Below are 27,643 nucleotides of genomic sequence, written 5' to 3'. Positions count from 1 at the left end.
GAGGGTATTTTCAACAAAGACTTCAAAAGAGAAGAAAGCTAAAATGTAAAAAAATTAATAAGTGGGCAGACTGAATTTAATAACCTTCAAATTAAAATATGAAATGGGAGAAAACATTCAGTTTTCTTCCCTGGAAAAATATTGGTTTCATACAACGTAAACAAAATGCATGGAGTAGATGACAGTTGGCTAAGCATCGAAGTAGCATATCTCCTTTTTGTTCACTTTAAATACTCATTTATAATTGGAAGGTTCTAAGGAAGCTTTGTTTTAAAATTTATAGGACTTTTAGTTCTGTTAAGAAAAATTATCCAGGGATCCCTGGGTGGCGCCGCGGTTTGGCGCCTGCCTTTGGCCCAGGGCGCGATCCTGGAGACCCGGGATCGAATCCCACATCGGGCTCCCGGTGCATGGAGCCTGCTTCTCCCTTTGCCTGTGTCTCTGCCTCTCTCTCTCTCTCTCTCTCTCTCTCTCTCTCTCTCTCTCTCATAAATAAATAACAATTTAAAAAAATATTAAAAAAATATCCAAAACCTGGAAATAAACAAAGGGATGTGTTTGCCCTGCTGGGGTCCTGCTGGGTTTTCTTTCACATGCATTCTCGGGGAGTCTCTGATTCTCTAGGAATGCTCACTTTTTTTGACTTCATATTTACTATTTTTTAGCATCCAGGTATTATACAACTCTATGAGGGTAGATCTTAATGTATAGTAATACAAATGATAGTAATGTAAATGAATTTAGTCTCATAGAGGTGCAAATGATTTTTGTCCTTATAGAAAAGGTAACCCCAAAAGTTACAGCTTTGTTGTGCTAGAGAATATTAACCAATTTTGTATCTATATTAGCAAGCTTGTTCAAGCATTCATTCTTTCAGCCACTGTAAATACCTGGCGCTCCCCAATTCTCCTTGGATGAGGCTTACGATCTTGTTGGGTCCCTTGTTAATGAGAATACATCTTCAGACACATGATCACTTTATATTTATTTAATATCTTTAAGCTCTTTAAAAATAACACTCTAAGAGTTTAACCTTCTTAATTTGGCAATGACAATATTGATCTACCAGAAAGGTCAAGTATCTTATTCAAAGTCTTCATACAAAAAAAAAAAAAAAAAAAAAACAAAACAAAAAACAAAAAAACAACAAAAAAACACACACAAAAAAACACCCCCCCAAAAAAAACCAAAACAAAAAAAACAAAAGTCTTCATACTAATTGGAGAAAGAGAACAAGAATGTAGGAGTAAGAAACGTAGGTTGGGAAGAGAGTGCAAACATACCAAGATAAGCAAGATCTAATGTATGACAATGTGGTTCTAGTATATAATCCTCTGTTGTGTAACTGAAATCTGCTAAGAGTGGAACTTAAATGTTCCCGACAACAACAAAAATAAATACATAAGTAAATCTGTGAGGTGATGGATGTGTCAATTCAATGCAAGGGGGATACTTTCACAACATGTATGTATATCAGATCATCACACTGTACACTTTATTTTTTTTTAAATTTTTATTCATTTATGATAGTCACAGAGAGAGAGAGAGAGAGAGAGAGAGAGAGAGAGAGAGAGACACACACAGGCAGAGGGAGAAGCAGGCTCCATGCACCGCGAGCCCGACGTGGGATTCGATCCCGGGTCTCCAGGATCGCGCCCTGAGCCAAAGGCAGGCGCCAAACCGCTGCGCCACCCAGGGATCCCCCCACTTTATTTTTTTAAATTCATTTATTTATATTAGAGAGAACATGAGTGCACATGACAGAAGGGGGGGGCAGAGGGCGGGCATCTCCAGCAGACTCCTTGCTGAGGGCAGACCGTGAGGTGGGACTTGGTCTCATGATCCTGAGATCATGACCCGAGCCAAAAGGAAGGATCCCACCAGCTTAACCAGCTGGCTCACACCCAGGTGCCCCGACATTGTTTTGATGTTCACCAAAATACTAAAAGGGATTAACTCTGAATAGGTGGGATTTAGGATTTCATTCGCTTCCTTTTTTTTTTTTTTTTTAAAAAAATAGGCTTTAAATTTTGGGATAAATTTAGATCCTAGAAAAGCCGCAGAGAGAATAGAGACTTCCCAAGCGCCCGGCACCGCGCCCTGCCTAATGCCTACACCGGTGCAAGCTGAAGCAGCTCACACCGGGCATCACAGCTAAGCCTCCCGCACGCTGGACTCGGATCGCAGTTTTTCCGCTAATGTGCGTTTCTGTTCCAGGATTGCAAGCAGCATTCCACGTCGCATACGGTGATCGTGTCTCCTTAGTCCCTTCTGATCTGTCACGGTCTTTTCTCGTTTCCCATGACCTTGACAGTGATGAAGGGTTCCGCTCGGGTAATTTGGAAAACATCTCCCCCTCCTTGGGCACGCGTCTTTGAAAAGCCTAGCGATCCCCTCCCTCACATTTCAGCATCAAGGCGGCTCCAGCCCGCCCCGGCGGCAGTAAGTGACCTCCCAGGAAGGGGGGGGTTGCAGAGGCGCCCCGACCCGCGGCGGACCCCGCGGACGCAGCTGCAACGCGCACCCACCGCCTCCCGCCTCCCGCCCCCCGCCCCAGTTCTGGCCGCCGCAGCTCCTTGGGACTCCGCCGTCCGAATTCCGGGGAGGACCGCTTCCGGCGGCACCGGAAGTCCGAGGGGGACCGTTTCGGGGACGGACTGACGGGCAGCATCCCGGCGCCGCAAGGTGATCTCTCCGCCTTGCTCCTGAATCCGGACGCTCAGCGCCGGAGGCGGCCGCCAGGTGAGTGCGGTCCGTTTGCCGGGTCGGCCCCGGGAGGGCGTCTTTTGTTTGGCCTGGAGTGGCAGTGGCACCGCCTGTACACAGCGAGCCCCCGGAAGCCTGTCGGCGGTGCGTGTGATCCCCGCGAGCCCCGCGCAGGCGTGGCGGGCGCCGTGTTCGCCCCGCGGCCCCCGGGACCCGGGTTCGAGGCCAAGCCACACCAGTCATTTTTTTCTACCATGACTCCCTTTTACCTTCCAGGTAAATTCCAAGGCTGACAGAGCCCACCGACGCCGCCGAGTGTTGCCCGCATCTCTGTTCAGAGTCCGTGATAAGGAAATCCTGTCTGCGAAAGACCCGGGGGTCAGACAGCTTGGCCTCCAGACCTGTCATTAGCTGGTGGTGTGACATCGGAGAAACCGGCTTCCTTTTCTGTAAAATGAGGAGCTTGGAATAAGTAGCAAGTAAGGTTCCTTCCCGTTCTCACACCTGGATTTATTGCCCTTAATGTTATTTTGCTGATTCCTTCCTGTTACCTGCCTGTACTTTGGTTAATCTCCTCGCATTCCATTAACCCGTGCCCTTGTTGAATCTGGTTTTAGATGCATTAAGACATTTTTTTCCCCCCTAAAGGAATCCCTTTCCTTGTTAGGCCAGGGACCGGTACCTAAATAAGATTTTTTAAAAAAAAATTTTTTTTAAGATTTTATTTATTCATGAGAGAGAGAGAGAGAGGCAGAGGGAGAAGCAGGGAGCCTGACATGGGACTGGATCCCAGGTCTCCAGGATCACGCCCTGGGCGGAAGGCAGGCGCTAAACCACTGAGCCACCGGGGCTGCCCTAAATAAGATTTTTAAAATGTGCCATTCTTCAGTTGTTTCATGTGCCTGAGAATCATGAAATTGGAACTTTTTAGAGACAGTAAACTCTGAAGGAAGGGACTCTGGGTTATTAAACTCTGAATCGACATATTCTCAAATGTTATGTCTGGAAGGTGGTACTCAGGAAGTGTTTGCTGAGACGGAAACGGGCACATCTACATTATTTAAGTCGCTCCTTTCCTTAGAAGCTAAGAAAGCAAATCTGTAGAAATGGCAGTCCTGAGAGCAGAAGGAAGACTCAAGGAGAAAAATGACTATACTCTTGAGTTCTGGACAATACTATTGAGTTCTGTTGCAGTTTCCTTTCAGTTAACTTTTCTTTCATTCCGAGAATAATATTCAAAAGGCATTATTCAATAGATACTTATTAGGTGCCTTCTTCCCACTCTAAAGCTTCTTTTTGGTGGGGAGAGGGAGGTGGAAAGAGGGAAGAATATTGAGGGTTGAAAGAATTCCAAGAAGAGAGCATATGCAAAGGTTCAAAAATTAGATGACAAACTATTAGGGATTACAAGGGAGTCAGAATAATAAAAGCTTGGAGATAGGAGTGAGGGGACAATGAGTAAGAAATGAAGTGAGAGGTTTGCAGAAGCCAGGTAATGAGTCCTTAGATAGCATGATTCGAAGTTGCACTAGACACTGGAGGTGATGGCCACCCACTGCAGGGTGTTTAACAAAGAGCTGATGAGTTCAGTTCGCATTTAGAAAAATCACTCTAGTGATCTGGTTAGCTGATGTTTCGAGAATGAAAAAAAAAAAAAAAAAATCCTAGGCAGCCCCGGTGGCGCAGCAGTTTAGCGCCACTTGCAGCCCAGGGTCTGATCCTGGAGAACTGGGATCCAGTCCCGCATCAGGCTCCCTCCATGGAGCCTGCTTCTCCCTCTGCCTCTGTCTCTATCTCCCTCTCTCTCTCTCTCTCTCTCTGTGTGTGTGTGTCTCTGTGAATAAATAAATAAAATCTTAAAATTATAAAAAAAGAAAAAAAAATCCCTTTGTAAGTTGTATTTCAGTTCTGGCCTGGTAGGAACATTAACGGTGATGGTAATTAACATCTAGAGAGTAGTTAGTATGGAATCCCATCTCTCTAATTAGATTGTGAGCTCTTTCAGGGCAGGAACCCAGCTTTACTTATTGTTGTAACTCTGGCACAGTGCTTTTCATGGAGTAGATATCCAATTAATATTTGCTAACTTGATTTTCATATTAACCAAAATAGTATGTTAAAAATTTTTCCAGGGGCAACATGAACCTGAAGATACTGAAATTGGAGAACTTGCTACGATGTCATGCTGTCTTTAGGCAGCTGCACAGCCTGGGTCAAAGAAGAATGTTAGCACAGTGGAGTCATGTGTTTTCATCTGCTTATCCTGTGTGGACAGCTCAGCCCTGCGTCTGGCCTTGGCAAACAGACCTGGTCATTGGGGCAGCTTTATCTCAATATAGGCTTCTAGTAACAAAAAAGGTAGTTATAGATTTCTGTCAGTTACTCTGTTATTTGGTCTGAAATGAAAGTGCTAAGGCATGAGTAGAAATCCATTTTGGGTGTTTTGTCATGTACATAATCTTTATTCCTTAATGCTACACTCCAGGCAGTGAGTCTTTGTGAAAAAGGGAAGTTCTAGTTTGTTGTTTAGTAATGCTGATGAATTCGATTACCTGGAAATCAGTATATAATAGTGAATTAGAGGTGGAAGATTGTGAATTTTAGTCTAAGGTTTAACTATCTGTGTGAATATTAGTTGGTAGGAATCAGAGCTGTGATTATGGTAGATACTCCAGAATAAATCTATTGTCACTTAGTTTTTTCTTCCTTCTGTCTGCGTCCTGAATTTTTAACAGGAAGGAAGATCACAGAAACCTCCGTTATCTTCAACAAAATCCAAAAAGGAGGTGGAGGTATGGATTGGAATGACTGTTCAGGAACTGGCCAGAGCAATGGAAAAAGACGTAGGTGGGTCAGATAATTTTATAAGGAAAAATGTGGGAACATTGAATATTCCCACAATGGAATTTTTATTTGCAGTGAGACTAAGACAGTCAAAGATGAAAATGAGACTGGTGGCTTAAAAAGATGTTAAATCATTCCAGTATTTTTCACTTTAGGTCACAAACTCTAGTGTCTTATATCTTAGCTAAATATAGTTCTCTAAGATTTTTCTTTTAATATAAGTGGAAAAGATTTTCTTCTCTGTACTAACCCTTCTCAGAAATTCTATAGGTTTATAGAGGAAGTCCAAAGAATGTTTTTGGACTGAGAGACTGTATTTATACTCTCCCTTTGTTGTCTATAATTTCTGACTTTCTTTTTTCACTCATTGCAACAATATCTATAGTGCCAGCAGAAAAATATTTGTAGTAACAACTTTTAATAATACTGTTTTTACTTATAAATGTTTAGCATCATTGTCATTTTTTTATTCCTTCATTGCACTGTTGGTGTATTTACTACCACTTTAGGATTATTGGAACAGAATTTGAGTTCTCATTATAAATTAACATTAAAATTCATTAAATAAGAAATAGCCTATTGTAGCAAAATAAAGTGACAAAGCAGACTCTTGGAAAAAAGAAAAATAATAACTATTATTGAGCTGCTACTATGTACCAGTGTTTTATATATATTAATTCATGTAATTCTCACAGTACACTAGAGATAAGTGTAATTATTATCCCCATTTATTATCCCCAGTTGAGAAACTGTGGCATGGAGAGGATAAATAATTGCCACAGTTAGTATGAGCCAGGTAGAGCCAGGATTTGAATTCAGGGAGTATGGCTATCAAGACCATGGTCTTATTCACAGACCAGATTATCTCTCAAGAATTATTATTTTGTAAATTACAGCAGAGATAGAATTTTAATGTATTTCCTACCTGAAAGGGTTACTACTCTCTGTAATGTACATTCTTACAAAGAACAGAAAGTTCACCCAGTCTTGCATTTTTATAACTTTGCAGTTGGATTATGTAATCATTTCATTAGAAAAGTTTAAGAGAACAAATACGTATGGCTACATCATGGACAGTTTCTCCAAGGAAAACTGTATTGATAGGACTTTATAAATAACATTGGTAGTAGATGTGATTTTTAAGACTTTTATTATTGGCAATTTTCATATATGAAAGCAGAAAGAATGGAGTAATAAGTATAATATATGCACAAGCCAGTGATAATTATTAACATATCAATCCATAAATATTTCTATGTTTATCACTAAAGATGCAGATTTTTTTTTTAAGCTCTATTTATTTATTTTAGAGGGGGAGAGAGAGCAGGAGCAGCACAGATGTGGGGAGGGGCAGAAGGAAAGGGAAAGAGAATTCCAAGCAGACTCCCTGCTGAGTGGGGAGCCAGAGGCAAGTTTGATCCCATGACTCATGAGATCAAGACCTGAGCCAAATCACAAGGCAGATGCTCAACTGATGGAGCCACCTAGGCTCCCGAGGATTCTTTTTTTTAAAACCTTGCCTCCCTCCACACCCATAACTAATAATTCTTTTTTTTTAATAATTCTTTTGTATTGCTAAATAAACTGTAATTACAACATAAATTTAATCCTATAGATGGGTGCTCTAGATCCAAAACTGATATGCCATGATTTAAATAAAAGTTATCTATTTGAAGCTTATTTAGTGTTATATTTTCATCTCATTTAAATTAAAGATGGTGAAAATTTAGGGAGCCCCTGGGTGGCTCAGTCAGTTAAACTTGCGACTCTTGATCTCAGCTTCAAGGTCCTGAGTTTAAGCCCCGTGTTGGACTCCATGCTGGGCATGGAGCCTACTTAAAAAAAAAAAAAAAAAAAAAAAAAAGGAAGAAGAAGATGGTGACTATTTTTAACTACTATTTTAGCACTGTGAGTAGATTTTTTTTTTCCCTCCTCTGGGTAAATTAACTTCAGATGTAATATTTCTGGTTCAAATGTTTTAGGTACTTTTCTACTTTTCTATATTTCTACTGTAAATATTTAAGATAAAATAATATATTAACATTAAATGCATTTAGTATAGAGGGAAAGAGATTATCTCTGTAGAAGTTATTTTCATAAGTTTAACCTTGGAAAACTGTAGTTACTGGATTATTAGGGATTTTAGCATTATTAGAAACATAATTCTCCTCATTATAATTTATATGGATTTTTTGTTCTCTTAGTGCATATCCATATAGAAAATTTGTACTGTTTCAGTCTTTTAAACTGTTTTCTTGGGAAAGGATGTGGTGAGGATATATATAGGAAAGGATATCTTAGCATTATTACAGAGTAGGATCAGTGATGTGTGGGGCTGGCTTGCACCAGTTTTTCAGCCGATTGCTAACTAAGGAAGTAGGTGAGCTGGTAAACATAACCATTACAAAAATTAAATCATAAACAAAGGTAATAAATACTCATTGAACCCCTGCACTCCTAATTCTTTTACTGAGTTTTGCTATTTTCTGTGTTCTTGAGGTTATTTACGCCCATGTTCCTATATGGTAGAAATACTATACAATGGTATGCTACTGTGCATCTCTTTCCATCTCTGTGTTTGGTGACTTCATGTTGGTAGCTGAAATCAGGTATAGTGGAAGTTTTTGCACAATGGAAGTTGGGAAATGCTGTAACAATCAGTGAAATTTTTTTTTTTCTTTTGAGAGTCTTGTGAGTAAACATTTACCTGCACAGTGGTGAATAGGATATTCTTTATTGTATAATGTTTTGCTTATTTGAGAATGCCTTTCTCTCTTGTCTGTTGCTCAAAATACATATTTAAAGGGTGATTAAAAGTTAAGAAGCATAAAACTACTTATTTCATTATCACAGATAAATTCATTTATCATCTACAGGGAAATATGACTGAAATGAAAAAAAGTATATTAAATAAAATGCAAAGAACACCAAGTAAATATTTTTCCTATATTTTAAGACTTTTTGGACATCCTAAATGGATAAATAAATAAATAGATAAATAAATTGTACATATGTATATTCTGAGAAACTCTGTGTGTGTGTGTGTGTGTGTGTGTGTGTACACAACACATATGCATACAGTTGATCCTTGTTATATGGAGATTTTGTATTGCCCTATTCTCTAAAATGTACTTGTAGCCACCAAATCAGTATTCACAGTGCTTTCACAGTCATTCCTGGACACGCGTGGAGCAGTGAAAAATTTGAGTTGCCCAATCACATTCCTAGCGGAGGTTCAACTATGTAAATTTCGACCTTCTTGCTTTAGCTCTCATGTTGCAAACAAGTGTCATTTTGTGGCTTAGTGATAACGTTTTCACGTTTTTATCCTTTTTGTTGATTTTGCTGATTAAATTGGCTCTAAGCTGAGTGCTAAATGAAGTGCTGTTTACTAACTGCAAGAAGGCTATCATGTGCTTTACAGAGAAAATACATGAGTTAGACAAACTTTGTTCATGCACCGGTTTTAGGGCTTTTAGCTGTGAGTTGAATGTTACTGAATCAACAGTATATATTAAATAAGGTGTCTTGAAACAGAAACACATAAAACAAAATGTGTGTTGATTGGCTAATGAAGATGTGATCAGGAGCTGAAGGAACCTAACCTTGTATTTCCCCTTGGAGTGATGGTTTAGTAGTTGCTAATTCAGTATTTGTGGTGGGTTTAGGACATACTCACCGTGAATAATGAGAATCAGCTATATATGCACGCACATTATATATGCACATTTATATATGCATGACATATGTAACCACAAGTTTTCAAAGAACTAGGCTGTGATAAACTGCTCAGTATAAATGTGTACAACATGTAATGTTTTATTGGTGGCTCAGATGATTCATAAGGTACATAAATATTCAAATATTTATGAGTGCAGTAATGTCCTTAATATAAATGATCACATTTTAAAGATTATTTTCTTTGACTTTATTTGTAATTTGTTAACATTAGAAGAATAGCTCACATAGTTATTCTCACTGAGTGTACTGTTTATATATAGACATTTATTAATAGAGGTCATTTTTGTGAACATTTAACTCATCCTAAAAGGTCTTATCTGTTCCACCCAGATTGTGTATTTGAAGCTTTAATGAACACTGATATTGACATAGATTCACTAGAAGCACACTCACATTTAGATGAAGTGTGGATCAAAGAAGTAATAAAGAAGACGAGGATGAAGTTAAAATGGAGCAAATTAAAACAGGACAAAGTCAGAGAAAATAAAGATGCTGTAAGAAGGTAAAACTTAACCATGTATATTGGGGGATGGAGACCGTATAGTTTTATTCACATTTTATAACGGAAAGATATACCTTAAATTTTTTTTTGTAGTTAAAATGATATGGGAGTATAAACTTTGCTTCAAAGTGTTTAAAACATCATAAAGTATATTTAGGTTATAAAACTCTGCAGGTTGTTTTTCTTAGGTTGCCGAGTGTGTATATTGATCCTGAACTTAAAAATTTTATTCCATGTGCTTGTTGTTATGAAGATGCCAACTGTACGTGGCAGTCATTATATATTTTGTCATAGGTCATTCATTGATTGTACTTATGGAAGAGGAAGGTATTTATATCTAATGAAAGCCAAATGTTGGGTTTTATTGTTAATGGTAGTTTACAGAGATGTCTGCAAACCAATTCACTGGCTATAAAGATATTTAAGAAATGAAACTCCTTTGCTGTTAATTATAGGCCTCAGGCAGATCCAGCTTTATTAATCCCAAGGTCCCCAGTTGTTACTATAATGGGCCATGTTGATCATGGGAAAACGACGTTACTTGACAAACTGCGAAAAACTCAAGTGGCAGCAATGGAAGCTGGAGGCATCACTCAGCACATTGGTGCCTTTCTTGGTATGAACACACATTACCTTACAATGTGCCTGGGAACCCCACATACTATTTTTTTAAACCAAAGTGTCATAATATGAGGTAGACAAATTCAAATAAAAGGGAAGCCTAAAGCTTAAAGTCATTGGTCTGATGAAGTATAGAGCAGGTGGTTTCATAAAGCTTATATTGTACATTGTATAAGAAGAAAATTATATTATCTTTTTTATTCTGGCTCATTCTTAGTTTTTGGTTTTTTTTTTAATGAACCTACAATTCTTCAATGCTAGATTGTGATAATGTTGTTAGTAATAATTAAATAACAGCTACCTTTTACTGAGCACCTAGCATGTGCCCAGCACTGTGGTGAGCATTTTATTTATATGTTTTATGTTTTTAACCTTCACACCGACATCACAAGGTAGGTATTAATATTCCTACTTATAGATGAGGAGGCTGAGGCTTGTGCAGATTAAATTACTCATTCAAGGTACACAGCTAGTAAGTGGCAAAGCCAAGATTTATACTTGAGGCTGAGTTTGGGCTCAAATCCTTAGCTCCTAACTGTATACTATATTGCCTTTGTTGCTTAAGGCAGTTGTGCAACTTATGTTTGCTAATGAAGGGGAGAATTGCCTATATAGCTGTTGGTCTCCAGATTAGATACCAATTGGTACATTTTTGAAAAGCATATTCTAGAAATAGGAGGAATTTTAGTTTGAATTTATTACATGAAAAGAAAACACTAAAGATTTCACTGTGTTGTTACATTTCTCAGTGTGAAATGATGATCTGTATTGCTCCTGATTAAGGTTAACAGAAGGAATAAATTATTTTAAAGAATTATTGATTCTGTTTGATAATTTCACATATATTCCTTTGTATTAAGAAAGTACATATTTGAGTCCATGGTGTGCTTGGATTTCTGTTTCCACAGTCTCTCTGCCTTCTGGGGAAAGGATAACCTTTCTTGATACTCCAGGACATGCTGCTTTCTCAGCAATGAGAGCCAGAGGTGCTCAGGTCACTGACATTGTTATATTGGTTGTAGCTGCAGATGATGGAGTGATGAAACAAACTGTAGAATCTATTCAGCATGCCAGAGATGCTCAAGGTACCGTGTGGCTGACTTAGGTGTCAGGAAGGAAGTTTTTTTTTGTTTTGTTTTTTTTTTTTTTTTTAAAAAAGGATCCAGCATGTAGAGTCACTATTCTGGGGCCCTTTCATCTTCCTGGAAATCCCAGGATTATTATACTTGTGAAGAGATAAGGCTCAGGGACAGTTGAATTGTTTTTCCACAGACATAACTACTAAAAAGGGTATAGTAGGATTCATGTGTGGACCTGGGATCACAAATACAGTCCTTCCAATACAGTTTACTTACTTGGCATGATGTGAGAATTTAATTGTTTTTAAATGACTTTTTAAAAAACCTTTTTATCCTGGAAAATTTGAGTTCTAAAAGTAAGAATAGAATAATGAACTCCTGTGTACCTATCACCTAAATACATTAGGAGTTGTAATGTGGTGATATTCTGTTTCTGTTATTCCTTGTTCATTTATTGCCGGAATTCTTCTCTAAAGAGAAACTTTTCCTTCCTGTCCTTTAAATAAGTTCTTATTTGGTCAAAGGTGTAAAATTGAAACTTTTAGAAAATTACTTAGCTATCTTCTCGCTTTCTTTTTCATTTAAAAACTGTAGTAATAGCCACCCTCCCACACATATACTTTGTACATTCATTCTTACTCTGATGTAAACCCTATGCCCACTGAAAAAATATCTTGAGATAGCAGAAAATGTACCTGATGGAGAGTACATCCTATTCCCCTAGGTTGGTTGGCAAGAGAAAAAAAGAAAGGTTGACAATCACACTCTAGATCAGTTCTTTTCTTACAGCATGAAAACTTAAGAACCAGAGAATGACAGGAACTGCCTCCAGTTACACTTACTTTTCATCATGTACACAATTGGGAATCTGGCCTTTTAGTTTCCAGGGTTACTCTTTTTCCTTTTTAATTCCTCAAAACTGCCTTTGTGGAATGGACTATGTTCTTAATGATTTGAGGAACTATAACAAAAGGAAGAGAGTGATAAATTTGTCAGGGATTCCCATAACAAAGCAGGTGGTTGTGATAGGGTAAATTTCTTACAAGCATGCTTCCTGTACCTAATTCTTCTAATTCTCTTGTCTTTGTTAAATTTTAGCTCATCCATATGCAATGTAATTTTTCTAATAGTACATTGTGGATTGTATAACTTTTTTGTGTCTGTTTTCAATTTCTTTTGATACCTGAGAAAATTGCAAAAGTTGTTGAAACTCAACCAGAGAATTATCTCCTAGCATTTTATCTGATTTCTCTAATGGGAGGGTATGTTTAATATTGACAAGTAGATTATATGATTATTTGGTTCATTCATTATGCAAATGTTTATTGAGAATCTACTATGAGTCAGTCACTAAAGTAAGTGTGTATGAATGAAGAGTTGCTGTAAATCCTAAGAGAAAGTTTACAACAATGCTCCTTTGTGTCACTCCAGGGTGAGATGTTAGGCTTTAACAATGACTTAATAGCTCCTGGAAAGAAGAGGCAAATGATCTAGTGGTTTAGTATTAGATGAGAATCTTCTCTTGATTTTTTTTCTGGAGATTATCTTTAGTATAGTTGCTGATCTTACATGCAGGTTTAAAGATAGGCCTTTCTTTACTCAAAATGTTGTATTTTGTTTGTTTATTATCATCTTAGGTATCTATTCTTAACTCAGAATCTGTTTATAATTATAGTTTTGTCATTTCACATCCAGAATCCTTTATGTGCAGAAAGCAGTGTAGGGAGTGTCTGAAGCAGATTTTTTTTTTTTTTTAGATCTCTTAGTTGAGTACATCTATTGAGTAAAGAGAAAGCCAGAAAAGATTGATGCTTTTCATTGTCAATACCTGGAGTTGAAGGTGTCCTCATCTGCACTCATTTTACCTGTCTTTCAGTTCCTATAGTACTTGCCATAAACAAATGTGACAAAGCTGAGGCTGATCCTGAAAAAGTGAAGAAAGAACTGCTAGCTTATGATGTGGTGTGTGAGGATTATGGAGGCGATGTCCAAGCAGTGCACATCTCTGCAGTCACGGTAAATGCAGGCACTTAGGAGCTGATATGTTCAGATGGGCCTGTTGTATATAATGCATGTAGTGCACATAAACAGCATTTTGATACATATAATTTCTGTTGTTTAAAAATCCTTTGTAGTATTAGGCAAAGCTGGTATCGTCTTGGTTTGGCAGATTAGAAATTAGGCTCAGAAAGGTCAGTCACCAGTCCAGGGTTACATAGCTGAACAGTGGGGGATCAAGTCCAGACCTAATGCTTTTCTTATTGTGAAATACTTAAGAATGGGAATAAATGGTAAATGATGTGGATAGGGTGATAGTAAGCTGCTGAAGACTGTTTTAAACAGAAATGAAATCTAATTTATAGTAAGTACTTGTTTTTATAGTGAAAAAACATAGAAAAGGTCTTAGGGTATTTAATGAGGATTTAAACAAAAATTTCACTAATACAAAGATAAAACATTTGAGTTCAGTTTGTTATTGATTGATTCAGTGTTTTTATGGATTAGATTGCTGTAGGTTTTATGTTATTTATGGTGAATTCCATTTTCTTTTAAATTCCTTTTCTTTCAAATGACCAATTATTCTTTTCTAATTGAAATGGTCTTTTCTGATTGCAATTTTTCTTTTCTGATTCTTTTTGATTGAAAAACACCTGCTTTGTGACATCATTTTCCAGTTCTCTTATAAGCAGTTTGCTGCTAAGTAACAATTTCGTTTTTTGTCTTACCATATTCCATGGTTTATGCATAATATATTATACTTTATTTTCCTCATCATTCACTGAAGGGATGGCACTATATTTGGCCACCTCCCTCTTGTTAAGTCTCATTTTATCTTTAGATTTCCTAAATTTGTTACCTCTAAAATGCTCACTAATCATGCCTCCATCAATAGTAAAGCCATGTTTCTTTTTCTGTGAAATTCATAATATGCCACCTTGTTTTATCTTTCCACTATACCTCAATTGCCATTGCACTCTGAAAGCTATATGACAAGATTAAAACATTTGAAGACATGATCATCTTTTCTGCCCAGATATCAGGAGATGCTGCTTAGGCAAACTTGGAGGCATGGCAGAGATGATTCCTGGGAAATGGAAGCAATTGGGAGGAAGTGGCAGGAAGTAAGATGAATCCTTTTTTTCCAAGTAGAGATAGAGGACCCTTGATGCAAAGAAATACTCCAGTTCTGCTTTGCACAGCAGCATTTTGTAAATTGAAATAGATACTAGTAATAAGTGGATGAGTGAGTAGAGTATTTCATCAGCTTTGTTTACACTTGTCTCCATTGTTTTATACTCTGACAACTGAGCCATCTCTTAGCTGACGCAGAGAATGGAAAAGTCCCTTGCATATCAGTTCCAGTTCCATCGCTACTTAATCAGCTGTGTGGTCTTGGAACCCTAGAAAGCATAGTGAACATAGATCATTAAAGGTGAAACAATCATCTAATCTAGCTTCCTCATTTTACAGTTGAGAAAAGGAGGTTGAGGGAGGTGAAGTGATTCTTCAAGGTTGCACAGCTCGGTGATTACAGAGTGTGTCTTAGAGTCTAGTCTGTACTTTTTCTCCTTATTTATTTGACAAGAGTAAGTAATGTTTGGTTTACTTATTTTATAGCATTCTTAAGTTGGTCAAATGAAATAATAGATATGAAAGCTTCTTCAGTTAGAACTTCAAATGCAAAGTAGCATTGTAAAGAAAGTGAGAGGAAGAAGATACAATTACAGAGACAGATGGAGGAGAGAGAATGAATGAAGTATTTATAAAAGGGTATTAACAAGTACCAATAATGGCAATGCTTTTAATAAAATAGCTTTTCTTCCTTGATAGACCTATCCCTGGATCAGGTTTTCTGCTTTTCTTTGCTTTGTTCTTTCCTGCCTTCCTCCCTCCCTTCCTCTTTTCCTTGCTTCCTTTCTAATTGGATGATTCATAATTTTAATACTTAAAAGTATAATATAACTATGAAGGATTATTTGGCTTTCTGACCCTGATATTTAAATTTCAGATAATATTTTATTATTGTATATTAAAGCCTTTTTATTGTTGTTGAAGGGTGATAATCTGATGGCTTTGGCAGAGGCAACGATTGCGTTGGCAGAAATGTTAGAATTGAAAGCAGACCCCACTGGTCCAGTAGAAGGAACAGTAATAGAATCTTTCACAGACAAAGGAAGAGGGTAGGACTGTTAAAATGCTTGCTTTTTAATAATTATTTTTGTTGTTTTTGTGACTTGATTAAATAAGTATTATTTTTATTGTATATTATTATTAGACATGAACAGTATTTTCAAAGCATTTGTTTTGAAAAGGATTTATTGCACTAGCACACAGAACACAAAAATGCAGTTATCGGTAGACCATAGCAACTATCTGTATGTATCTACTAGTCTTAGATGAGGTGAGTAGTCCAGTTTGCTTGAATTTTTTCCCCACTGGTTTTCCTGGATTGGTAAATAAAGCCGTATAGACCAACAAATTGGAATGAAATAGCAATTTTTGCATTTTAGGATTCCTAAATTCTTTATGTCCTTACTCATTAATATAATATATAGGAAGGTCTTTGCATTGCTCTTCTCTTCTTTAATTTTTCTCCCTATCAGCAAAACGTTTCACTGCTTAACAAATTAGTTACAGAAAGAGGATTAGGATTCTCTCAGAACACGCAGCTATCTGCAGCCTTCACTATCATTAGTTTGTAAGAACTAGTTTTTGTTTTTCCTATTTTATTTTATTTTTTAAGATTTTATTTATTTATTCATGATAGTCACAGAGAGAGAGAGAGAGAGAGGCAGAGACACAGGCAGAGGGAGAAGCAGGCTCCATGCAGGGAGCCTGATGTGGGACTCGATCCCAGGTCTCCAGGATCGTGCCCTGGGCCAAAGGCAGGCGCTAAACCGCTGTGCCACCCAGGGATCCCTGTTTTTCCTATTTTAGAAAAGTGTGATAAAAGAAGCATAACATTAAATTTACCACCTTAACCATTCTTCCATTCTTAAGTGTATAGATCAATAGTATTGAATATATTCACATTGTTATACAAAAAATCTCTAGAACTTTCTAATCTTGTAAAACTGAAACCCTTACACCCATGAAACCCTAATTTCCCCTCCTACCTCCCCCCAACCCTTAGCAACTATCTTTCAATTCTCTTTTTCTATGATTTTGACTACTTTAGACACTTCGTATGAATAGAATCATACAGTGTTTGTCCTTTTTGGCTGGCTTATTTCACTTAGCATAATGTTCTTGAGTTAAGTTCATTCATGTTGAAGCATATGACAGGGCTTTCCTTTTTTTAAAGCTTGCATGATTTTCCATTGTGTGTATATACTGCATTATCTCTGTTCTTCAATTGATAGACATTTGGTTTGCTTCTACCTTTTGGCAATTAAGTAGAACTATTTCTGTAGTGAAAAAGTGCTTGAGAAATTTAGCCCTTGTGTACATATTATATATATTTAAGGCTCATAAAGATCTTTGCTCTACTTAAGAAAGTGTTCTTAGATTCTGATTATGTCAGTAAGAATATATACGTTTATTTTCATTTTAGTCCCGTTACTACAGCTATAATTCAAAGAGGAACTTTGAGGAAAGGCTCGATTCTGGTTGCTGGAAAGAGTTGGGCAAAAGTACGCTTAATGTTTGATGAGAATGGAAAACCAATCCAAGAGGCCTATCCCAGCATGCCAGTGGGAATTGTAGGCTGGAGAGACCTCCCTTCTGCAGGAGATGAAATTCTTGAAGTAGAATCTGAGGTATATCAAGCTTAATTCCTATATATTAGATATGATTCAGTGATTATAAATATTAATCTATAGTGTTATACCAAGTAAGTATATTTATTTAACAAATAGTTGTAGACTATAAGGGCCTATGAGACACTAATAATGCCATTTTAGAATTTGGCTATAGAATTATTTTAAATTTGAGGTAATATTTTTAAATTAGATCAGCTGTTATACACAAAATCCCCAGATTAAAGTTTTATAAAAATTTCCTGAAATTTATGGAATTAGTAGCTTCATGTATGAGTTAAGAAAGCTAAAGTTGGGGAAAAACACAAAGCTTTTAACCCATAAGTTACTGGTTTTTATTTAGTTAAATAATACCTGTTTTTTTCCCTGTGAAGCCAAGGGCACGTGCAGTTGTTGACTGGAGGAAGTATGAGCAAGAACAGGAGAAAAATAAAGAGGATCTGAAAATAATAGAAGAAAAGCGAAAGGAACACCAAGAAGCACATCAGAAAGCCCGTGAGAAGTATGGCACTTTGCACTGGAAGGAGAGATCATTTCTAAAGTATCAAGAAAAAAAAGAACAAAAACTTTTAAAGCCAAAAGAGAAAGAAGAAAGGGATTCACCTGTACTTCCTATAATTATTAAAGGTGACTTTGGAAAAATTTTACTTTACACTCATTTCTGGAATATATGTATTTCTTCATTCTCGCAATTAATTTGGGCCATTAAATTTAAGCTAAAAATAGTTTGGCATTTAGAGGGAGTCTTTTTTTTTTTTTAAGGTTTTTTTTTTTGAGAGAGAGCATGTTGGAGAGGGGCAGAAAGAAACTTCAGCAGACTCTGCACTGACCCAGCATACGGCTGGATCCCACAACCCATGGTCCCAGGAGATCATGACCTGAGCCAAAACCAAGAGTCAGACACTTAACTGACTGTGCCAACCAGGTGCCCTGGGGGAGATTTTTTTTTAATTGAGGTATAATTGACATACAATATTATGTGAATGTCAGGTATACAACATAATGATTTGATATTAGTATATATTGCAAAATGACCACCACAGTTAAGTCTAGTTAACATCTATCACCATACATAATTACAAAACATTTTTTTCTTGTGATGAGAACTTTTAAGATCTGCTCTCTTAGTAACTTTCAAATGTGTAATTTAGTGTTATTAACTATAGTCACTAGACTGTATGTTACATCCTCATGACTTACACATTTTATAACTGGAAGTTTGTACCTTTGCCCTCCTTCAAACTTTTTGCACATCCCTCACTGGGGTAGATTTTTTGTTGTTGTTTAAAGATTTTCTTTATTTATTCATGACAGACACAGAGAGAGAGGCAGAGACATAGACAGATGCGGTACTCGATCCCAGGACCCTGGGATCACAACCTGAGCCAAATATTTTTCTTGCTGATTTTGTTGTAAATGTATGTTTGGGGGATCCCTGGGTGGCGCAGCAGTTTGGCGCCTGCCTTTGGCCCGGGGCGTGATCCTGGAGACCTGGGATCGAATCCCACGTCGGGCTCCCAGTGCATGGAGCCTGCTTCTCCCTCTGCCTGTGTCTCTGCCTCTCTGTCTCTCTCTGTGTGACTATCATGAATAAATAAATAAAATCTTTAAAAAAAAAATGTATGTTCGGTTCATTAAACTTTATTAAATTAAATAGATATTTATAATGCTAAACCTAATTCCAGGTGGATTTAGTGGTAAATGGCATTCCTGTTATGGCTTTAGATAGATTTGTGTTGTTTTTGTGTTTGTTAATGCCTCTTAAAACCAGTCATTTTAAACTTTTGCTGCATTTAGGTGATGTTGATGGTTCCGTGGAGGCCATTGTGAACATTATGAATACCTATGACGCTTCACATGAGTGTGAACTCCAATTAGTACACTTTGGTGTGGGTGATGTCAGTGAAAATGATGTTAACCTTGCTGAAACATTTCATGGTAAGAATTCTCTTTCCTTTTTGTTTAACTGTGTTCCTCAGAACACACTGTGAACCATTTGCTTCTGTCTTTTGTTGCTTGGCTAGTCGACCTGCCATTTACTCTTATGAACATCCCCTTCTTGCTGTAGCTGAGCCCCAACCATGGAGCCGAATGGGATGTGCAGTATTGCAGCCATAGCTCCACTCATTTCACTGCACTGCAACCTTGAGCAACTCTTTCATACCCTTGTTTTTTCCTTTTTTTTGAAGATACTGTCCTCTGCCCCCTCCAAGCTCCCCACCCAATCCAAGATTAGTTCTCTGTATCTTTTATTTAGACTTTTGAATGCTCCTAACATTGTTATCAGCTTGTTCAGTACTTTATCTTATTTTTGTCTATTTTCTATTAATTGGTAATTTTACAAATCATGTCTTAGATGAAAAGCTGTTTTTAGCTTTAGTGTATGTGCTGCCAAAGCAAGCACTGATTTTAACTTTACGTAAGAAGGCAAGGGGACTGTTTATTAGTTGAACTTACATACAAAAAGGTGACTCATGACTGTCACTTTAACGAAGTCACCTAGCAAAGCACCAACATTTTATTGAGTGATTAATGAATCACTTAGGTACTTCATGATTGGACTTGATTATAATTAAATGTTGGGGTGACTGGATGGCTCAGTTGGTTAAGCGTCCACCTTTGGCTCAGGTCATGTTCCTGGGGTCCTGGGATACAGCCCCATGTTAGGCTCCCTGCTCAGTGAGGAGCCTGCTTCTCCCTCACTCTCTGCCCCTCTCCCAGCTCCTTCTCTCTCTCTGTTTCTTTCTCAAATAAATAAAATCTTTAAAAAAAAAAATAGAACTAGATGTTACCTCTACTACTGAAAAGGTATTTTCTGTAATGCTAATTCCAAGTATTTTCTAGGCACTGATTAGCCTAGCACTTTGTTATGTAATGTAGATAGTGTTTTGAATGATTTCTTAATGATAAGACTTTGAAGATGGTTGTGTTTTTCTCTTGTCAGCATTGCCTTGTTTCACTTATTTAAGGCAAGAGTGTTTTGCTTTTTTATTTCCTCCAAAGTATTTGTAGTTATTATTATTTTTTAAGAAGATTTATTTATTTAAGAAAGAGAGTGAACAAGGGGAGAGGCAGGGGGAGGAGAGAAGCAGACTCCCTGCTGAGGGCAGAACTCCATCCCACCACCCTGAAATCCTGATGGGAGCCAAAATTAAGAATCAGACAGACACTCAACATACTGAGCCATCCAGGCGCCCCTAAATACGTTATTCTTTGGTAAAATGGTTAGCTCCAGGGAACTTCTTTCATTTCTTAAATAACTTTTTGAACGTTACCAATTAAATAACTATTATTGCGCATCTTTTGGCCAGTTGAATACTTATGAGTAAACCACAAAAAGTTGTAGACAATAAGATTATAATTTAGTAATACAATTGTTATTAAAACAATGTAATAATGTTTTACCCCTAATCAGTTTTTTCTTATTTCTCTGGTATAAAAACCAAAGTTTTGTTTAGAATGCTGCCTTGCATACTATGGGCACTTTTGTCTCTTAAATAGTTGGATTTAAAAATTGTGAAGAAATTTTCCTTTATTAAACAAGGCATAGTAGAATTTATAAAATCCTTTGTAATTTGAAAATATGCTAGTTTCCTGGGAAAATTATAGAATTTCTCCTCTCCCCTACTCGCTTTTAATTTACATAGAAGGAAATAAGACAATTTAGATTTGGGGATCCCTGGGTGGCGCAGCGGTTTAGCGCCTGCCTTTCGCCCCGGGCGCGATCCTGGAGACCCCGGGATCGAGTCCCACGTCGGGCTCCCGGTGCATGGAGCCTGCTTCTCCCTCTGCCTGTGTCTCTGCCTCTCTCTCTCATTCTGTGTGACTATCATAAATAAATTAAAAAAAAAAATTAAAAAAAAAATTTAGATTTGAGTTGCTGCTTGAAAGAAAAGTGTTTATTTAATGCAGTATTTGTGCTACTTTATCGATCGTTTGCTTGCCAGGTGTTATATATGGCTTCAATGTGAATGCGGGCAATGTTATCCAGCAGTCTGCTGCAAAAAAAGGAGTAAAAATTAGGCTTCACAAAATCATTTACCGTCTGATTGAAGATGTGCAGGAGGAACTGAGCTTCAGATTGCCCTGCACTGTGGAAGAGAATCCAATAGGTGCGTGTTTACTGAATGTTAAACATTCATATCTTAGGTGCTATAAATGACATTTGCAAGCAAAGTATAGCCTTGTGTTCTAGAAAAAAAATGACTACTGTAGATCTATTCAGTCTAACTTCTTCTTCATGCCTGCCATCTGCAACATGTTATACTTCTGCCCTGAGGGATACAAAGGCAAATAAGGCGGTAAGAACTTGTCCTAAAGTTTAGACATCAACAACCGATTGTAGTACAAATTAGACTGGGATGGGAGGGATAAAGATTATATATGTTGTGGAAGGAGCCATTGATTTTATTTTTAAAAGATTTTATTTACTTATTCATGACACACACACAAACACACAGGGAGACATAGGCAGAAGGAGAAGCAGGCTCCCTACGGGGAAGTCTGATATAGGACTCTATCCCAGGACCCTGGGATCACAATCTGAGCCAAAGGCAGACTCAGCCACACAGGTACCTAGGAGCCATTGATTTTTGTCCTGGAAGCTGGCAGAGAAATCCACCATGACAAGAAAGTTTACTTTAAAGTATCACATATTTAAAATTTTGCTTTCTAGCATATCCCTTAGCCAGATGGAAGCCTAAATGTATTTGAGATGGATTGAATCATTTTATCTGTTCTTGTGGCCCAGAGATTTTAATATTTTTCGGACCTGCTAATAAACATGACCATAGTTTTATATATTCTTGCACAATTTGGAAAACTTTTGAGTCCTACAAGGGTTTCTAGGAACCAGATAACACGTCAGTAAATGGTATGTGATAGTGTGATAGTAGTCATTGTTGTAAAATTAAATTTTAAGTGAAAAATTAAGAGTTACAGAATAGTACTCTTAAATGGATATAAATTACTAATGGGGAGATTAAAAATAAGTCAGGTAACAACAGATGATCTCTTTGAGAAAATACATTGAGGGATAGCTGAAAACCAGGTTTTTAATGAAGCAGACAGTAAACTGTTCTCTTCTAGTGCATTTTATTCAGCTGAAAAAAAATGAATTCCACTTTTCTTCATTCTTTTGGGAAACGTGTTTTTACAATTTTCTTTTCCAACAAAACCCAGGGATTTCACGTTTCTAATAGTGGTCAGGAAAATAAAGTTAGCAGAGTCAAAGAAAACCTGAACTTCTTTCAAGGCATGAGTTTGTTTTTTCACACTTATTGTGCAGAATGTGTGAAATTATGTGTTTTTCAGAATCTTATTTTCTGTGCACTCTATATTCTCTTCTTTCTTAAGGTGAGGCTTCTATACTAGCTACCTTCACTGTAACAGAAGGAAAGAAAAAAGTTCCTGTGGCCGGCTGCAGAGTCCAAAAGGGACAGTTAGAAAAACAAAAAAAATTTAAGTTAATCCGTAACAGAGATGTTATTTGGAAGGGTAAGCAACATCACAATCTGTTTCAAATTGATATCTGATCCAGTCACCAAAACCTGCTAATTCTGTGTCATCATCTGAAATCTGGCTTGCATTCCCATTTCCTGGTTCAGGCCATTCCTTCTTATGAACTCAAATGTGGTCTCGACAGGCTCCCTCCCTTACAAATTCTGATAGTCTAATAATAACCTATAATGATAATCCTGATAAATCAGTAATCTAAGTTTTAGGCTTCTAAAAATTGGCCCCAAACCACCTTTCCAGCTCTGTATTCTAGACTTTTCTCCAGCATATTTGCTTACCTCCATCCTTTAACTTGACCTTTTGCCTGCAGTCTTTTATAAGGTTTATCTCATTTAAGTCCTGAGTATAATGCCATCCTCTGCAGTTAGCCTACCTTTGAAATGGGATATTTAGTTATCTTTTGCTATAAACCAAATCTTAGTTTACAGCAAACCTTTTGTCTTTGGTTTCCCTAGTGTTTAGTTCCATCATATAACATGGTACTATAAAATATAAAGCTTCAGTGTTTTTACTACCAGACAACATAGCACTTAGTAGGTACTATTTGTTGAATATATTATGTACCTTGTTTTTTTTTTTTGTATTTTCTTAAGGTTCATTAACCTCATTGAAACACCATAAAGATGATATTTCAGTCATCAAAAGTGGAATGGACTGTGGTCTCAGTTTGAGTGAAGAAAAGATAGAATTTAAAGTGGGAGATGAAATTATTTGTTATGAAGAAAAAGAAGTTCCAGGCAAGACTTCTTGGGATCCAGGATTTTAAAATTATATTAAAAATGTAAACAAGTAATGAGGTGCCCAACTGGCTCAGTTGGTAGAACATGTGACTCTTGGGCTCAAAGTTCAAACCCCATGCTGGGCAGAGATTACTTCAAAAAATAAACTAAAAAATATAAACAGATGTCTTGCTTAATCATAGAGAACAACTAGTTTTGAAGGGAAGAATTCAACACTGCTGGTCAGATACCCTAGAGTTAAACCAAGTGTTAACATGGTTAACTTGTCAAAATGCTACAGAAATAGGAAACCTTATTTAAGGATGATACCTCCAAGGAAGAAGAAATCTTGGAAAGAATTTTATAAGAGAATTTATTGGTATGCCATTGAATGTAATAATTTTTATATTAAACTTCAACTGCATGTTTTAGTTGAGTGTTACCAAGATAAGCAAACCTCCCTGAATTAGGTGATGGGCAAAAAAATATGGTGCCAAATACTGCCTGAAACTATTTCTCGATGTTAATAGTACTAGTGAACAAAGTGTTTAAAATTCCCAAGATTTCACACTCAACATTGAAGGTTCACTTGTACTGTGGACAACATATATCCCAGCCAAACCCCAGGGACTCAGGATGACTTCTTGAATGGAGTACTGAACGCTTAGCCTTTACATTTATTATATATGAAACAAAAGGTCATAGTCCTTGTTTAGGGAAGACTTGTAACACCAATTCATACAAATCAGTGTTTCTCAAAGTGGGGATGGAACGGCAGCTCTCCCCTTCTCATCACCCCAGGGATCATTTGTCAAGTCTGGATATACCTGGTAGGAATAGGTCTATGCTACTGGCATCAGAGGAGTACAGGCCATTATGCACAGGACAGCCTTTCACAACAGAATTATCTAGTCCAAAATTTCAATAGTGCTGACATAAAAAACTGATAGAAACGTAAGCTCGTTTGTATCTAGATAGTTCATTTTAAATACAATCCTAATTCTTCTGCCAAAGTATATACAGTCTATCAAAATAGTGTGGTCATCAATTTGATACTTAAAACCAATCTTTTAAGTCACTAGAACAAAACTCAACAATTAAATGTTATCAGTTCACTTCTTTTATTATCAATCCATATACAATTACTTGTCTTCTGGTTTGTTGAAGCAATAGGTCAGACAACATTTGCCACAATAATGTCTGTCGAAGTGGCTAGCCATAAAAACTCCAGCACCACATTCATCTGAAGGGCACTCTCGACGAAGGCGACTGATTTTGCCATTCTCGTCCACCTAAAAAGTGGAAATCTGCTGTTAAGATAATTTCACAACATATTCTGAAGTCTAAGTTAACTGGCTCATCAAAATATTCCCTTTAAAATCACGAAACAGTGGTGGTCTTTTGTACTTAAAAACCAAAGCACTCCAAATCCTCACCAGTAATTACTACAACAAAACAGTTCAGAGCCCACTGAAGTCCAGCCTTGCAGGTGGTGGACAGAGCCAAGACCTAAACCCTACATCTGACTTCACCAGAATTTTAGTTTGGAACAAGTAGCTAAAAGTGAACCTACCATATGAAACTATACCAAACAAAACTTTTGTAGAAAGCTTGAAACTAGCAATGTAAACAAAATCAGTTTACAGATAAAAACATTTTTATGAAGTTGGCTCACCTTGTAGTATTTCAGGACGGCCAGCTTAACCTTCTTTCTCTTATGCTTATTCTTCTTGGGAGTGGTGTAAGACTTCTTCTTCCTTTTCTTAGCACCACCACGAAGTCTCAACACAAGATGAAGAGTGGACTCCTATTAAAGGAAGAGGATGAAATAGGCTTTAGAGTAACTAATGCTCATATTCCACTAAGTAAGGAGCAACTAGCATCACACAGCGATAAGTACACAACATCACAGATAAGCAGGTTTTCAAGTTATCTACCGGTTTATAGGGAGATTAAGGAACACATTCAGGCACACCACAGGACACAGTATACAAAATCCAGAAGAGGAAAAACTATAGCAGTGTTTCTGAAGTGTTACTGCAGGAGAGTTACCTGGCAATCTGTTGCTAATCTTATGTTGTTCTCCCCCAATTATGTGTTGGTCAAAAGTCACAAACTAAGATTTACATTTAAAGGACTGCTTTTGGGACGCCCGGGGGGCTCAGCGGTTTAGCGCAGCCTTCAGCCCAGGGCGTGGTCCTGGAGACTCGGGATGGAGTCCCACGTTGGGCTCCCTGCGTGGAGCCTGCGTGTCTCTCTCTCATGAATAAATAAAAATCTTAAAAAAAATAAATAAAAACAATAAAAATAAAGGACTGCTCTTCCCTCCAAACAGACCTTTTGAATGTTGTAGTCAGACAAAGTACGGCCATCCTCCAGTTGCTTGCCAGCAAATATCAGTCTCTGCTGATCAGGAGGGATTCCTAATAAACAACAAAGATCAAGTCACATCAGAAGGCGCGCATCTGCCTACGATTATTATAAATAATCCTTAATCAAAGGGTATTAACAGCCGTCACGGAGTTCTTACTCTACGCTAGGCGGCGGGATTTTAAATGCTTGCACAATTGGCCTTATTTAAACCCCAGGACAAAACGTCATACATGTTAACATCGCCTTCGTCTTACAGATGTAACAGGCCTAGAGAATGAAACAGCTCCCCAAATCCACAGGCCAAGAGCATCCCTGGTTGGCCCCATGCTCACAAACATCGTTTCAAAAGCACTTCCGTCGGCCCACCCGCCTCTTCCCACCCCGCCAGCAGGTAAGCGCGGTAGGTAAGCGGGCGCCCGCAGAGCCGGATTCCTCTTAAGCCAGAAAACACTACTTGCCTTCCTTATCCTGAATCTTGGCCTTTACATTTTCTATCGTATCCGAGGGCTCAACCTAGGAGTTTAAAAATGCAAACGCATCGATAACACAGAAACTGCAACAAACGCCCACTCCCATTTGCTAGTTAGCCCAGAGCCCGGTCGGGGGCGGGCCAAGCCCACGCGGCGGAGCAGGCCAGTCACCCCGGCGGGCGGCCGCCCCGGGCCCGCTGCGGGCGGGCACTTCCTGAACCCGGGCCCGGGGCCAGAGCCCACCGGGCCGCACCACACGCGCTCGCGCCGTCCGCAGGGAGCGCCCCTCCCCCACCGCGGGCCCCGGCTTTGGCCGCCTCCACGGGAGAGGTGCGAGCCCACACTTCAGGCACCGGCAACCCGCCCTCAGCACCCAGGCTCATAAACACACTGGACGGCGGGAGGCCGCCCGGGCCCCTGACTCCACTTCAGGCCCGATTCCGGCCTCGGCGTCCTCACGCCACCTGGCCCCTACCTCGAGAGTGATGGTCTTCCCCGTAAGGGTCTTCACGAAAATCTGCATCTTGGCGGCGGTTCCACCTGAGGCGGAGAAAGAGGAAGAGTAGGGTCAGGCCTGGGGACGCAGAGGAGGGCACGGGGTAGGCCGCCGGCGGGAGACAGGCCCAAGAGCACACACTCACCGCAGATGGCCGATCGGAAAGGAAAGCTACGCGCCGGCCCACGGGGTTTCCTGGCGCCCCCGCCGGAGGCCCCACCTCCTAGGCGACCACGCCGAACGCCGGACTGCTGCCACGGCGGCTGTCTAGCCACGTGCCTGCCTGGGGAATGAAACTCCTTCCTCCTCTCTATCCTGGACTTGTTTCTCGCTTTCACCTTCGGAATGCCCTCGAAATAGTGGGTTTAAACAAACGACGAATAGCTTTAAAAGGCTTTTCCCATACAAGCCACGTGGCTAAAAGGGTCTTTAAAAGGAGGGGTGGCGTGGAGGGGGGGCCTCGTGGAGGAAAAGGAAGTGTCTTCTGGGAATTGTAGTTTCCCACTGCTTTCTTTTCTCTAGGACTACTTGTCCCAGGATGCAGTTCCCCCCCTCCGGTTCCCTAGTTACCATCTCCAAGCCCTGGAGTCAGTGTTTGGAGAGAGGGGCTCAGGTGAGGAGGGTGGACAGGCCAGCTGGAGTGATGGTTTAGGGAAGGTGGAAACGGGCCGGAAATGACTGGGAGGAAAAGTTAAGAGGCGGGACAAGGGTCGGGGAACGAAGGTGTCGTTCACTCACACGCGGAGACCGTGAGGACGCCTCGGCCTCCGAGGGAAGGGAATCCCCGTGGCCAGCTCGGCCTGACAAGGATGGGTA

The 27,643-nt window shown here is 38.7% G+C and overlaps 3 protein-coding genes across 9 annotated transcripts in view; 2 read left to right on the top strand and 1 right to left on the bottom strand.

Annotated features, from left to right (window-relative positions):
• Positions 1-2,653: 2,653 nt before the first annotated feature.
• On the top strand, positions 2,654-24,438 carry MTIF2 (mitochondrial translational initiation factor 2). 2 transcript variants are annotated; one of them, XM_055328847.1, is made up of 15 exons: positions 2,654-2,742; positions 2,983-3,185; positions 4,839-5,064; positions 5,442-5,553; positions 9,622-9,793; positions 10,249-10,409; positions 11,323-11,499; positions 13,370-13,509; positions 15,550-15,674; positions 17,048-17,252; positions 17,627-17,879; positions 19,050-19,190; positions 21,200-21,364; positions 22,608-22,748; positions 23,363-24,438. In XM_055328847.1, the coding sequence occupies exons 3-15, from the start codon at positions 4,846-4,848 to the stop codon at positions 23,533-23,535; spliced, it is 2,184 nt and encodes a 727-aa protein (XP_055184822.1). In that variant the 5' UTR covers positions 2,654-2,742; positions 2,983-3,185; positions 4,839-4,845; the 3' UTR covers positions 23,536-24,438. The 2 variants fall into 2 exon arrangements, with proteins under 2 accessions (XP_055184822.1, XP_055184823.1); XM_055328848.1 differs by lacking the exons at positions 2,654-2,742; positions 2,983-3,185; positions 4,839-5,064; positions 5,442-5,553; positions 10,249-10,409 and having other exon boundaries at positions 9,677-9,793.
• Positions 24,439-24,585: 147 nt separating this feature from the next.
• Positions 24,586-27,029, bottom strand: RPS27A (ribosomal protein S27a). The gene is made up of 6 exons (XM_055328850.1): positions 26,973-27,029; positions 26,807-26,871; positions 26,320-26,374; positions 25,826-25,911; positions 25,164-25,295; positions 24,586-24,780 (listed from the first exon to the last, which is right to left on the bottom strand). Exons 2-6 carry the CDS (start codon positions 26,852-26,854, stop codon positions 24,631-24,633), a joined length of 471 nt encoding a protein of 156 aa, XP_055184825.1. The 5' UTR covers positions 26,855-26,871; positions 26,973-27,029; the 3' UTR covers positions 24,586-24,630.
• A 351-nt stretch (positions 27,030-27,380) lies between these two features.
• CLHC1 (clathrin heavy chain linker domain containing 1) overlaps positions 27,381-27,643 on the top strand; it is a 31,166-nt gene continuing 30,903 nt past the window's right edge. For 3 of the 6 annotated variants that reach the window (XM_055328734.1, XM_055328735.1, XM_055328732.1), the window contains exon 1: positions 27,458-27,640. In XM_055328734.1, coding sequence (XP_055184709.1) covers positions 27,637-27,640 — 4 coding nt within the window. In that variant the 5' untranslated portion in view covers positions 27,458-27,636. The other 3 variants (XM_055328736.1, XM_055328731.1, XM_055328737.1) reach the window with 3 other exon arrangements.

This window comes from Nyctereutes procyonoides, unplaced genomic scaffold (genome assembly GCF_905146905.1).
Source record: "Nyctereutes procyonoides isolate TBG_1078 unplaced genomic scaffold, NYPRO_anot_genome, whole genome shotgun sequence".
Lineage (NCBI taxonomy): Eukaryota > Metazoa > Chordata > Mammalia > Carnivora > Canidae > Nyctereutes > Nyctereutes procyonoides.
This window is presented reverse-complemented; position numbering and strand designations above follow the sequence as displayed.

Coding starts and splice junctions, on each gene's coding strand:
- RPS27A (XM_055328850.1), bottom strand. CDS start 26,854: ATGCAGATTTTCGTGAAGACCCTTACGGGGAAGACCATCACTCTCGAG. Junction 26,375..26,806: donor GGAAGACCATCACTCTCGAG/GTAGGGGCCAGG, acceptor TTAAACTCCTAG/GTTGAGCCCTCGGATACGAT. Junction 25,296..25,825: donor CTGACTACAACATTCAAAAG/GTCTGTTTGGAG, acceptor TTCCTTTAATAG/GAGTCCACTCTTCATCTTGT.
- MTIF2 (XM_055328847.1), top strand. CDS start 4,846: ATGAACCTGAAGATACTGAAATTGGAGAACTTGCTACGATGTCATGCT. Junction 17,253..17,626: donor TTCTTGAAGTAGAATCTGAG/GTATATCAAGCT, acceptor TTCCCTGTGAAG/CCAAGGGCACGTGCAGTTGT. Junction 17,880..19,049: donor ACTTCCTATAATTATTAAAG/GTGACTTTGGAA, acceptor TGCTGCATTTAG/GTGATGTTGATGGTTCCGTG.